General features: G+C 36.5%; 1 protein-coding gene across 1 annotated transcript; it reads left to right on the top strand.

The window, feature by feature from the left end:
• Positions 1-1,332: 1,332 nt before the first annotated feature.
• LOC103778022 (DNA excision repair protein ERCC-8) lies at positions 1,333-13,650 on the top strand (the record flags this gene model as incomplete). Its single annotated transcript, XM_008945591.1, has 7 exons — positions 1,333-1,424; positions 1,573-1,674; positions 6,156-6,279; positions 7,806-7,887; positions 8,512-8,580; positions 10,816-10,882; positions 13,547-13,650. Coding segments are annotated over exons 2-7 (547 nt in total), but the record flags the coding sequence as incomplete, so codon positions are not given.
• Between the last annotated feature and the right edge of the window lie 660 nt (positions 13,651-14,310).

Below are 14,310 nucleotides of genomic sequence, written 5' to 3'. Positions count from 1 at the left end.
CAGGAAGGATTTGTCGTGATGATTTACATCTTTTAAGGCTGTATCATTGTAAAAAGAATCTGTTTAAAATAGAACTGAGTTTTGGTGATTTGGGAAACTCCTTCCTGTGTTTATTTTGATGACATAATTACGTCCTTTCTGAGCCTTTAGCACTATGTAGCACTCAGTGTTAAGAGCAGAAGCATGGTGGGCAGAATTTACATTACTCGGACAACTGTCTACCTAATATTTCTCTTCCTAAACGTTTTAATTTTGACTTAAACAATCTGTAGTCTATATAGGCTGTCTTTATGGCTACGTCTTGAAGCTGTATGTTATGAAACATTTCCTTAAGGGGATTTATTGCTTCACTGACATTCAATCTTGAGCTCAAAACTTTTCAACTGTGTATCTTGTGTATGTCAAAATTCTTATTCTAGATTAATTCTTGCATAATTGTATTTCACATCTTTTAAAAGAGCTTAAATGACTTTCTGCTTCTGAAGCATACCAACAGATGTGGTGTTGCGGGTCTTCCTGAAACAGCCTAAGCTTCTCACATAAAGAGTTTTGCCACTCCAGCTGACACTAAGTACTCTGCCTGACAGGTTTTCAGTTACCCTCTTTACTTACATTTTTTGTTGATGCTGTTTTTTTGATAGCATTTGTAGAAAGCTCTGACCATCTCATAAGGCTAATTTTACATCAGGTAGTATGGTTAAAGGAAGCAGAATCTTTCTTTCAACTGTGTAACTTTAGCATACTTAAAAATGCAGACTACTAGTAAGTAGAAGATACTTATTGAAGCTCGGGAAGGTTTGTCTTGGAAGCTTAATCCTGTGGATAGTGTAGTTTTCATTTAATGCTACGGAGAACTGTCCACTAGGTGTCCGTAGTTCCCAGTAGGATGAAGTTTGGAAGGCCAGTAAGTGATGAAGCTTCAAAGTCACTAATATTTATTTGTTGCAACTACAGCAAGTGTTTCTTAATGTTTTTTTTTGCTCAATGTTTTCAAAATACATTGGGTTTCTTTCTGTCATATGGTGACCCCAAATGCAGTTTTGCTATTTCTTTGAGCCTATTTTATGTATTTATTTCTCCCTTATCTTCCAGACAACATAAAGATTTAACTTTTTTTTTTTTTCTGTTAACTTCATAGGTCTTATTTCCACCCCAGTATCTTGTCTGCAAGTCTAATTTTGCAAAATAACAACAGGGGTGTGTTAAATGCATTGAGGAAGTGCAAAACTGTGGTTTGAGCTGTTCAGGGCTACATAATACAATTCTACAGTTCTCTTGTTCTTCTTGTTCATATATGTGTTTTCCTTTTTTGTTGTTGCTTTTTTAAGGGTTCTAAGTTTGGAATTAAATAAAGATAGAGATGTGGAAAGAATACATGGGAGTGGTATCAACACCCTTGATATTGAACCCATTGAGGGAAGATAGTAAGTATATGCTTCAGTTGGTGAGAAAGTACGTGAGTACTTCACTGTGTTTTGTTACTATGGATTTATTTTCTTGCTGAACGTTCAATTACGTTGAACATATTGAGATGTGAGTGTTGTAACTTATGTGCTTTGTTAACACTTTTAGCATGTTGTCCGGTGGATCAGATGGTGTTATTGTACTTTATGACCTTGAAAACTTGAGCAGAAAACCAAGTTACACGTGTAAAGCACTTTGTTCTGTAGGAAGGTAAGTGCCTAGAAATTGTATTAAAAGTTAATAGTGATCTGTCTTGTCTGGCAGACATTAAACTAAAAAATTAATACATGTTCTTATTTCTAGTATAAAAAGACTGCAGAAAAGAGTGCCAGAAATACTTGAAGGCTAGCATGTTACATTATGGTTTTTGGCATGCAAAAACGAAGCAAGAAACTTTGTGAAGATTTATGTGATTTACAAACTGACAGGACCTAATTGTCTTTTTTTGATTTGTCTAGCAGTTACAATATATGTACAATGACTCTCTGATATTGTTTTAGCAGATCTTTGACACTTGGAAAGTTAAAATGGAAGATACTAATTGTACTTATATGGAAACTAAAGTAGAGAGGCTTATGTTGCTGTAGACCTCGCAAAAGAAAAGTCAGTTAGTACTCCAATCTCACTGTTTTTACACAAAAAAAAAAAAAAAGGAACAAAAACCCTCCAACCCTCTTCCAGGACACAGTTCCTCACTTGTGGTTTCCTTGTTGTTTCATATTGAAGTTTGCTGATTCTGTGCCAGTAGAAACAAGAAAGTAATTTTGGGATGGTTGTAGAAATACTTGTGGTATCTCCTGAATATATATAATGTGGCATCTTTGAATATGTGTTTAAGCAAAAGGAAAATTATCTTTACATGACCCTAATCATCTGATCTGAAAAAAATCTAATACAGATTTGCAGTTGTTGGTCTTATTTCTTCTCTCCCTGCTCCAGGCTTTACTCTTTTAAGTTCAACAGGTATTCCCTAGGTACAAAAACAATTAATACAGAACTTCTTAAGAACATGTTTGAATGAAGACAGACATGCTACAGACAGTAATGGGACATACTTTTCTGCTGAACAGGGTACTGCCATGCTGCATATAATCAGTATAAAGGTTTTCTCTGCAGGAAGTATAAATTTGTCCATTATGAGCATTAAGTCTTCTAGCAAAATCTGTTTTTCCCTTCTGTTTAAATAGTAAGGTTATTTAGTAGATTTGGACTCTTACCTGAGACTCATAATAAGATATATCCTACCATGTAAAAGATTAGTAGCTAGGTTTTGCCCTTATTTTTTCCCAGTCTTCAAATTATTTGAAGTCTTAATACCTTCATGAGGGAGATTGACAAGAACAGATTTGTAACACTAAAAGGCCTAAGTGGTGTCTTGTACTGTAAGAAGGAAAAAGAGTAATAGAACGTGCATCAAAACAAATGTGTAGGAAGAGAATCTACTGCAAGTAAGTTGCATTTAGTATTTGTTGGTGGCTAGGGCTTCTTAAACGTAATTAATGAAACTTGTTATTAAGAACAAGTATTGACAATATGTCTCTAAATCTCAGAACCAAAATGAATTCTGAACAAATCCAGCAAACTGAAGAAATACATGCTGAGAAAACACAGCATAAATACTGGCGAATCTATGCTAAAATCATACCATCATTAACTTCAGTTAGGTCAGTAGAAATACTACATACTTTAAAATTCTGTTTATGAGCATAATTAGTTGGTAGCCTGTTTCTTGAGTAGGTGTTAATTTTCATAGATGCAACTTTTATTTCTTACTAGTACAACAATCATAGTAATATAATCTGATTTTGTGTGACACAATGTTCTAAATGTTAACCTTATTATTGCTTAAAGTAACCGTAGCAGGCTTTTTTGCCTCAATTATTTATTCCCGGTATTCATGCAGCTTCCTGGTATTGTTCAAATGCTTATTGTAGCTAATTAGCTACAGATATAGCTTCAGATATTGGAATAATATTCACAGAGAGGCCCTGACATCATAAATTAATTTATGATTACGGGTAGCAAACACTTCATACCTGACTCCTATCTTTGAAGCACATGATAACGTCATGTTGCAAGAGTTTGCCTGTGTTCAGGTTTGCAGGACACAACGCAACTCTGGTCTTGAAGTTGCTAGAAGGATAAGCTCTTAGTAGAGGCCCTTTGAAGCTGTTTCTGAACAGGCTCCAAACTGAGCCTGCTGAGGGTCCAGCAGTTTAGAACATCACAGGAATCCTGGTGGTGGGCTGTCATTTGCTGACCATTTCTCATCTAAAGTGTAGAGCCACTATTTCAAAAAACCAAGAACTTTCCTTGTTCCTCTGGGAGTCAGCACACAGAGTGTTGCATAGTTTCATATGATCCACACTGTCCTGTGGCAAAAACTGGCATTTGAAAGTAACTGAACAGGACCAGCTTCTAGATACACATAGCTGATTCTTGTGTGTAAGGTAGTCGCGTCTACTCAAAACCTGTATAGGAAGAATGACCGACAGTGACCTTACTATCCATAGAGTTAATTATTTTTCTTTTGTAGAAAAGTTTGGGATGTTCTGAGTAATTGAGGGAAATACTGCATATAGAATGAACTGGGAATAACATATAGCCTTGAGACATGAAGCCAGGATGAATGGCATGTGGCCGCTGCTAAGCCTAGCCAGATCAAAGGTGAGTCCTGCAGAGCTATTCAGGAGTTTAGTTTATTCCTCAGCTCCCTTGATTATTGGAGGATTGATTGCTCAGGTGCAGTGCTAAACACAGTCCAGTGTGTTATGCACTTACTCTTTGTCATATCAGGATAATTGGTTTCATGAGCTTGGATTTTTCTGCACAGTACATACAAATGCCTCTCTGCAGGAGCAAGTTCATGCTGAGTCAGGCTTGATTTCCTGGCACTGCAGGTACTGAAGATTTTCAGCTTGACCCTCCTGTAGAGTAAGTGCACAAATTCTGTTGATTTTTAGCACCATGGCAAAGTAATGGGCCATTCTAGGGTATGCCTCTGAGATAAGCAATGCAGGAGTTACTATTCTAAGCTCGACAGCTGATCAGTAGCTCTTGCTTAGAATTGTCAGTGCTGCCTTCAGGATAACTATATTTAAAGACATCTGTGTTTTCTGCCAACCCAAGTAAGCAGGAAAGTTTATTAGCTTATGTTTAGAGCCAGATTTATACAGAATATCTACATCTGCATTTACACAATACCTCTGCAATATTTACCACTTTGGAGGCCAGGACTCTTGAGAAAACAATGCAAAGGTAAGAGCTGAAGTAAAGAAATCTTGTGGGCCCTTCACTAGCTGCAGATGGAATCAGTTGGACTGTTTTCACGTTTGTGCTGCATCTGGCTGGGGTGGAGTCAGTTTTCTTAATACTAGTTTTTATGGTGCTGTGTTTTGGACTTGAGACCAGTTTTGATAACATGCTAATGTCTCAGCTCTTGCTGAACAGTGCTTGTGTGTGTCCAGGCATTATCCATTCCTCACTCTGCCTGCTCAGCAGGTAGGCTAGGGGTGGGCAAGAGGCTGAGAGGGAACATGGTTGGGACAGCTGACCTGAACTGACCAAAAGGATATTGATATTCCACACCATACAATGCCAAGTGCAGCGATAAAATGAGGGGGGAGTATTCCAGGCATTGCCATTGCTCGAGGTCTGTATGGGCATCAGTCAGCCTTGTGATAAGGGGTTACTTTGCATCACTCATTTTTCTTTTGTATGTGTGAATTCTTTTGTTTCCTTTTGCTTACTAACATGTCTTTGTCTCAACTTATAAGTTTCCTTACCTTTTCCGTTGGGATGCTCTCCATCATCCCACGCAGGGGGGAGTGAATGAGTGTCTGTGGTGGTACTTAGCTGTCTAGGGTTAACCCACAGCAGTGTGGTTCTTTTAAGTCTGGGGGCATGGGTTTGGGCCCTGAAGCTGGGTCTGTGTGGATCCAGCTTAGTTATGAGTGGCCTAGCAGGTATGTGAAATGATCTAATTGTTCAGAGTCTGCTCAGTTGAGTCATATGCTGAAATGGTCAAGACTGGCTCTAGTGTCCCTTCTTTCCACCACTGTTAATGTAATTTAATTATATTGCATCCTGTTACTATGCATAGTTGGGTTGAAAGTTTCATATTGTTCTTCCTCTTTCATTTCTGAATGCAAAATAATTAACTGTCAGTAACTCTGTCTACTGCTGTCTGGTGACAAATAGCAGTATACAGGATTTTCCAATAACTGTTTAGCTGTCCCTATTAGCTAATCATGAATTTTTTTTAAACTGTATATTTGATTGTATTTTTCAGTGGATCCATTTCTAAGACAGTGGTATTCCGAAAGTATAAATGGGTTGCAGTGTTAGGCCCTCGCTTTAAATATTAGATCTTTAAACACTTGAATTTAAAAACTTCAAAAGGTGTTAGAGCCTCTTATGCCTCAGACTGAGCATCTTAATTTGAGTTATGTTACAGATGGCACATTTTGAAAAGGTGAACGATCTGTAGTTTCTTGAAATGAAGGCTCTTTGAAGTAGTTTACATGGTTTGATTGAAAATTGAGGCACCACAACAATTGGTTCTTCCTGAAAACTCAGTACAAATTTTTAAAAATGTTTAAACTGTGTTATCAACTGGTCATCTAATATCCAGACAATTTTAAGATGATTATCAAGACTCTAACCAATTGGAATCTTTTCCTTGAATTTAGGAGCCATCCTGATGTACATAGATTCAGTGTGGAGACAGTCCAGTGGTATCCTCATGACACTGGCATGTTTACATCCAGCTCATTTGATAAAACCTTGAAAATATGGGATACGAATACTTTACAAGTAAGAGAGAATTTTTACTGCTTGGAGGCTTCTTTGGATACATGTTATTCATTCTGCATCTGCAGTTCTCCCAGAGCTCAACAGGGACAAACATCCAGAAGGATGAAAACCAGCTGATTGTTACAATTGTGGGTGCAGCAGCAGCAGGGTGACGTGGTTCTGCCATTCAGGCATACCTTGGTGTGTACCCGTCTGCTTCTGAAGAATGCCCAAACAGTATGAGAGCTTGGAACAAGTCCTTTCTGCCTTTGCTGTGAATGGAAATACAGCTAGATGGATTGATGCTCTGAACACTTGTAATCCAAGGACTGATCTAAGTTCGTTCTTGGGACTTGTTGAGCGCAGTGGTAGCATACATCAGGCCTGGATACTGCTGTCCAAGGATTGGACATCATGCCAGTGTCTTGGCATTCAGGGTCATTACGTTCAAATTTCTGGTGTTGTAGGTACTAGAGACACTATTTCTAAAAATAGGTAGAGAGTGAGAGATGCCATTAAGAAAATGCTAACCAATGTAACTGGCATTATTAAATGAAACATTTTCTGTAGGATTTTAGGTTGCTTTGGCTCACTAATGCTCCCATCTAATTGTTCAACTATGAATTCATTACTTCAGTTTATTCTGTTTCTGGTATGAATGTATTAGTGGATTTACACTGATTCTATTTGAATGCTGTTTTGTTTTTTTTTTTTAAATAAAAAAGGTTTGTCATCCTATGGGCACAACAGAGAATGAATTTAGATATCTTTTTTTTGTGAGATTTGGAGCTGTGTTCACAGTTACTAAATCTTCTTGTAAATGCAAAGTGCAATGCACTTTCCAGGTAGTTCTGTAAGCATCGCTTAAAAGATGCAGTGGGCATGTGAAGGTTATTGGTAGACCTGTCCTGCTACCAAATGGTTCATTTGAAAACAAAGACAACATCCTTTTAAGTTTTTTTTAGATATTTATGATGTTTTAAAATGAGACAATAAAAGCAATTGTATCTGAAAGTAATTACATTGATTATTAAAGCAAATATTGTGTTTCATTAATTTTTAACACAAGGGAGCTAATAATTCTGTATAGCTTTGTTTTATTTGGATTCTTTTTTTTTTTTTTTTTTAACGAATTTAAGGTAGTATGTGACGTTTGTAAACAACATGGTTCTTCTAAATTTGCCTTTTTCCTTTGACTTCTATCTCCATATTAAAATCTTCTTGTTTACTTTTTTTTTTTTTTTTCTTTTTGGCTTTAATTTTTTTTATAATTTTTGGATAAATTCTCTTCCTGCTTCTGATTATTTTTCTTGGTCTTTCTGTTGGGTCACCACTGAGTTCTGGCATAGTCATTCAAGTGTTGGAAACAAGACTTATTTACTATGCCAGGTTTGCATGATCTTGTTTCTAACCAGGAGAGTTATTTTTAGTATTTAAATAGTAATATTTTTATTAGTCTTATTTGCAGCTGTTACTTGAAAAATGTGTAATAATGGATTTCCATTCTGATAACATACTTACACTGTGATTAATCTTTTTATTATCAGCTGGCAGATGTATTTCACTTTGAAGGAACAGTCTATAGCCATCACATGTCTCCAGTTGCTACAAAGCATTGTTTAATAGCAGGTATGTGTGTGTTTTTAAGAAATGCCCTGCGTATTTCGGGGTTATAATAACAAACAAGTAGTATTCAATAGTTTGTTTTTTTTCCCCTCCTCTGTCTCATTTTTAAATAAGTTGAGTCTTCATAAGATGTCAGGTAAAAATAAAATATAATCAGTAGGTTGGATGATGACAGTGAGAACATGACATTTATTCTTCTAAAATAACACAGCAATCAATTCTCCTTCGAGATGAGAATTCCTCACTATAAATAGATTACCTTTCCTTACATAAGTTAGCATTTGAAGGTTATTAGATCCAAATATGGTAATTGTGTAAATTGTGAGGGGGTGTGTATTGTTTACATGTACAGAACTTGACTAGGTTTAGAAAAAAAAATCTGAAGAGGAGATATTTTTGAGCTTCTTCAGAATGATCCCGTTTACCCTAACATTCTAAATTTTGCTTGTTATATGGTAAATCTACTTAGACTAAACATGTAAAACTATTAATAATACATTGCTCTGACTGAATGAACTGTTATGCAGCTAACATTTTTCTTCTATTTCTTTGTCATTCCTAAGATTTTTTGTTGTTCTATGAAATGCTGGGGTGGTTTTTTAGCTGTCTTTGTTTCTTTTGTTACAGTTGGTACCAGAAGCCCCAAAGTACAGCTCTGTGACTTGAAGTCTGGATCCTGTTCTCACATTCTGCAGGGTACTTTTTAGTCTGAAACATAAATGTTAAACAATAACTACTTTGAGTAAAACAAGTCCTATAAAGAAACACTGTATACAAAGTATTCTTTGTAAGTAACATGACTAATTTATTTATTGTCAGTTGTGAAAGTTACACAGAGGCAAAAGGTTCTTCTGGGTGTTAGTCTAGTCCTAATGAATTGGAGAATACAGATATCAATGAACAGCTATTACAGATGTTTGGGCATTTGCATGATCTAATCAATAGTGATTCCTATTTATTACGTGGTTAAATGTAGGCATTTGGTTTGTGTTCATGGAAATGCAATATGGGGTGCTGAGAGTTGTTTTTCTTTAAAATAAATTAAAAAATTAAAAGCAGAACCAAAACAAACAACAACAACAAAATGACACACCAAAGCAAAAACCCTCCACTGTTTTTAACAAAATACCCTGTGAACTTGCTTCCATGGGTTTGTTCAGATGTTTCTGAAGAAGAGGTGTGATGTTACTTGCTGTAGAAGGATGGTATCTAATCCTTTGCATTCACCTAATTCAGTAAACATAGGGGTTTATTGTTCCATAATCTATTACTTTTTGCATTTAATGAGAATTTGTCTTCAGTGTTTCTTTTCTAATGTTTACTTTTTGGAGTACGAGTATACACAGGCTGAAGTGAAGGCAATTACAAGGTAAATCTTAATGCTTCAAACCAGTGGGGCAGGAGCCAGATCTGATCTGGAAACTGTAGAGAAGTGTTAGCTCAGACACAGCAATGTGCAAATGCAGCTCTTATTTCTTCACTAGCCAGCTCAGGTCTAAATGCAGCCTAGGTGTTTTCATGTGGTGCAGAGCATAGGCTGTTAAGTTCTTCCAAGCTGAATTTGCCACGCTGAGCATCTCAACTTTCTGCTTCTAGAACTGAGAGCACCAGAGAGTGCAGACCCAAAAACAGTTCTTGGGAGAATCAGTTTGGTTTCAGCAGAGTTTCTTCGTTTTGACACAAGAGTTAGTGCTTTCGAGGCACAGGCTGGTTGAGTCTTTGTACACAGCGTGGTACAGTTAGCTCAGGTGCAGTATCAGAGGAAGAAGTGGAAGCAGATTGTGTCCTGCACTAAACATAATCTGATAATTTTTTACAGATCTTGAAGTGCTCAATAGTGTCTTGAAGATAGGTATGAATTTTTTTTTCACATAGGCTAACTCCAGCAGCTGAAATGGAGCTAAATGTTTGTCTGTACTTCATGTAAAAGAACAGATGTGTCTGCCCTGAGTTTTCCAAGTGTATCCTGTAGTACCTGTATTACAGAGAATTTTTCCATTATTCTGGGCATCACAGCCCTCTGATTGCTTCAGGTAATGGAAAAGCAGCTACTAGAAGACATGGCAGAAATAAGGTGGTTCATGTAGCTCTAAACTGCATTAGCAAAAATGTGTTTATATAACTTAGTTTATACTTCAGCAATTTATTTCTATTATTACATGATATGTGATTGCAATGTTTCCATTTAGGGCACCTTGCACTTCCATTTGTCTCTATTTGTTTAATATTTTTAAAACTTTCCAAGTTTTAAAGTGTGTGTGTGTCTGTGTGTGTGTATATACACACGCAAATATACATACATATACATACACATACATACATATGTACAAATACATATATACATACACATACATACACACACACATATATATATATTCCTCGCCACTAAGCTGCACTGGGTATGGCATTCCTAAGAAGACGTTTATCTTAATATTTGGGAACTAATTAGGGAAATAAACATCCTAAATTCAGGACAATAGTATTTGAAGATAAGCTGAATAAAGTTTTAATCTTAAGTATATAAGGTAATTATACTTTTTCTTAAACATTTTGAAAGGCTTTGAAGAAAACAAACAGAAAGTTCCTTCTGTGTGTGGGAACACCAATGCTAACATAAAATTTAATGACAGCAAAGCGAACTCAGTAGCTGTGACTGAGCTATAATGTATTTTGCACAGGTAAAACTGCCTATGTTATCAGAATTCATAGACGTGTCAGTACTCCGTGTGTCACTTCCAGCTCACTGCAGTCCTGAGGAAGAAAAAGAAATAACCTCTAGTTCAACGTAATACATTTTCACAAAATTCAAATTCATATTACAATTTAGATTATGATTCTGGATTGGTGGATTCTGTAGAACTAAGTATTTGCTTTACTTTCCTTTATTTACATTTAAAAAAATGCGTATAAGCATTTTCATATAATTTTTAGGTCACAGGCAAGAAGTACTGGCAGTGTCTTGGTCCCCACGTCATGAATATATTTTGGCAACAGCAAGGTAGGGATGTTGCTGGACTGTTACATGCCCTAAAAATGTCTGATGGCAGAATTTTACATATTCATTATGCATGTTTTTTACAATTCAAATATGCTTTTAAAGATAAACATGATTTACTTTAACCTATTGACAGTTTTGTAAATCCTGCCTGAGAAAGCTAGGCCTTAACAGCTAAATGATATTCATGTTATAGGAAGATTATATGGAATTTTGAAACAGTAATTGCACTCAAAGGTATAGGAAAATTATATAGAGATAATTCTTATTAGTGTGTGCATTGCTTATCCGTCTTACAACAAAATGAAACCTGTTTAGCTGAAAGTATTACAGTATTTAATCATGCTCAGTTATGTCAAAGAGTGTAACTCTGGTAGCTTAGCTGACAGGTAATAACCTTCCAAGCTGCAGTAATTCAATAAGTATGGATTATATGTTGATATTAATGAGTCTCTTGGCTTTCCTACAACTTTTCCATATGTTACATTCTGATTATAATGTGGCATTTCTAAGTTTCATGGTTGGTGTGTATTTTCTTTTGAATTGCAGAGAGGATTGGGCATTTTATAAATTGAGAGTGAAATTTGAATAAGCTGAGAGCAGAATTGCATACCCTTGTCTTCTGATGCTAAGGTTATGAAAGGCTCAACCTAATTGGGAAATTTTCTAACACTGTGATTTGTTTGCCTAGTGAGGATTGCATTTTAAAGAAGTTTCTTATCGCACCATTACTTAATTCAGTACTAAAGTTGGATTACTAATTCCTAATAGTGAAGAGGTAGTGAGGAGTAGCTGGCTGGCGCTGCTAAAAAGAGAATCTGGACTAATCTTGCATATCAGGAGAGGAGACTGTTTTCCAAGACAATTATGTGTTTTCTGGAAATCACTTCAGGGGAGGGAAAGTATATTTTGGGGGCTTATGTGGCTGGCATATGAAACATTTTAGATTTCTCTGTGTGATGCTTGCCATTTCCATAGTTTTGTCAGCAGATGGTAGGAGTCCAGGAAAAGAGATGTTTTCTGGGCACCTGTCACACACCTCAGTGTCAGGCACTAGAGAAGGTTATATATTTTTCTTGCTTATTAGAACTGGCTAGAAAAGATGAGCCAATAGAAACTGCATCATGAAAAATGGACAGCTATTAAGCTTTTATAACAAGGAAGCTCTTTATATGCATTTGTTAAGAATATTTCAGTGAACAACCTGCAGTTTTTTGCTCACTTTACAGTCAGATCAAACCTCAGCGATATCTCCTCACTGTCTTAGAATATTTGTTTGCAGCAAAGTAATGTGTTGTCAGCATATTCAGCTGGAATACCACTTGGAAGTTAATGGAATCCATCTGTAGTGGAGGAGAACAAAGAACAGATTAGTCATTAGCTTTGTAAGATGCAGAACAGATAAGGAATAACAGTTGGTTTTGCTGTGGTCAGTTGATATGTATATACTATATATATATTCCCTATATTAATGCACTGATCTGTCTTGAGAACACACAGGGAAACGCATAAAGTACTTCAGTTAGAAGACTGCTTATCCAAGAAGCAGTTTTATTTATATTTTCCAGATGTAGATCAAAGAGATGCAGAAGTGATTTGTGTTTTAGGTTGGTTCTTGTTTGTTTGTTTGTTTTGTTGGGGGTTTTTTTGTTTGGTTGGTTTTTTTTTATTTGTTTGTCTTGGTTTTTGGTTTTGTTTGTTTGTTTTTGTCTTGTTTGTTTGTTTGGGTTGTTTTTTTGTTTGTGGGTTTGTTGTTTTGTTGTTTGTTTGTTTGTTTTCCAAAAGGACAGTTATGTTGCTGGGAACAGTCCAAATAGTTTCAGTAAATACATCTACACTGGGGACTTGGTGCATGGGAAGTGGTATTTTCTATGATTTTACCTCTTGTCTGTACCAGGGAGTCTCATGGTGCACACAGAAGTATACTACTGGAATGCTCCAACTGAGATGCACTTCGAGGTGCACTACGTGCACTGCAGCATTGCTGTCTAAGCTTGTAACTAATACCAACAGTTAACATTGCTTTTGTTGATGGTGAGAATAGAGCGTGAGCAAAGCATGATCATGCAGCCTGGGAACCAGAATGAACCATGGCAGCCTGAACCTTGGTCTTTCCCTCCTTGTGCCACCCTGGTAATGTAGACAAAGCCAGTGAGGTCCTGCAGAAGCAAGCTCTCAGTGTTTCTCTGCCACAGCACTGGATGACAACAGAGCATACAAAACTATCCAGCCTACAGCTTCTGCACCAGTCATACTGTAGATTTGTGACAGCGGGAGCCTGAGTTCCTAGACAAACATTACAGACTGTGCTAGAGTCTGTAGCTACAGCTTCATCAACAGAAGAGTCAATAAGTTTATTCCTAGTCTTTGTATATATGCGAGGGTGTTATCTTGTAAAGAGGCAATCTGCAGACAAAGATTCACTCTTAACTTAGGTGCTTGTAGGGGACCAGCTGTATTTATTAATATAGTTCAATATAATTATTAATTCTGTCTTTAAAATCTTCTAATGAAATTCTGTTGCCTAAATGTAGTTCTGTTGGCATGACGAGTAGTTCAGAACAGTTGCTGAACTAGGGTGGGTGCCAAGTGGGTTGGCTAAACATAGATAGGGAGCCAGAGTGCACACAATTTCCCTAATAATAAATGCCAATCTGTTTTTCTTAGTGCTGACAATAGAGTAAAATTATGGGATGTGAGGAGAGCAAGTGGATGCTTGAGTACACTTGATCAGCACAATGGAGAGAAGTCCAAAGCATCTTCTGAGTCAGGTAATGCAGAATATAACTGATGGTAATCCATATGTAACTAGAAGCTTTCATAAATCTGTTGAATGCTAAGACCAGCTAGGATAGCAGTGATAATCCAGTGGTTGCCTGCTGCCACTGAATGTTATTCAGTTACTTTTGTTGTAGGAAGTGTGTTTGTGGTTGGGGTTGTTTAGACAGATCTCCTTGGCAACAGTTTTGTATCTCTTCTAGAAGCTTTTACCCCTAAGGTGGGAAATTTTGCCATCCATTTTATGGATGGAAGAATTTACTCCTGCTGTAGATCAGGTTTCATATAAACAGCAATCCCTTCATAAGGTGTCCCAGTAGTTAATTACCCTCCTTTGGAAACAAAACCAGCACAGATGAAACCCATATCAGCACATTCCCTTTCCTGTTTAAATTAGTCTTAATTCCAGTGCAAGCCTCTAGAATATTTTCTTATGTGTGGTGCTGTAAAATCAATTATATTCTTTTTATACTGCATAAAGCATGAAACAGTATAAATTTGTTATTATCTTTACTTTTACACAAGCTAAATTACACTTCTATTTCAGTACAGTCAAATGCATTAATGGTGCCTTGTATCCAACATTATTAGCTACAACATGAACATTTTTATGTATTTTCAGGTCACATTTCCTTGCCTAAAGAAACCCCACA

The sequence above is a fragment of the Merops nubicus genome, unplaced genomic scaffold (genome assembly GCF_000691845.1).
Source record: "Merops nubicus isolate BGI_N331 unplaced genomic scaffold, ASM69184v1 scaffold12508, whole genome shotgun sequence".
Lineage (NCBI taxonomy): Eukaryota > Metazoa > Chordata > Aves > Coraciiformes > Meropidae > Merops > Merops nubicus.
Note: the sequence above shows the minus strand (reverse complement) of the source record. Positions and strands in the feature narration are given on the sequence as shown.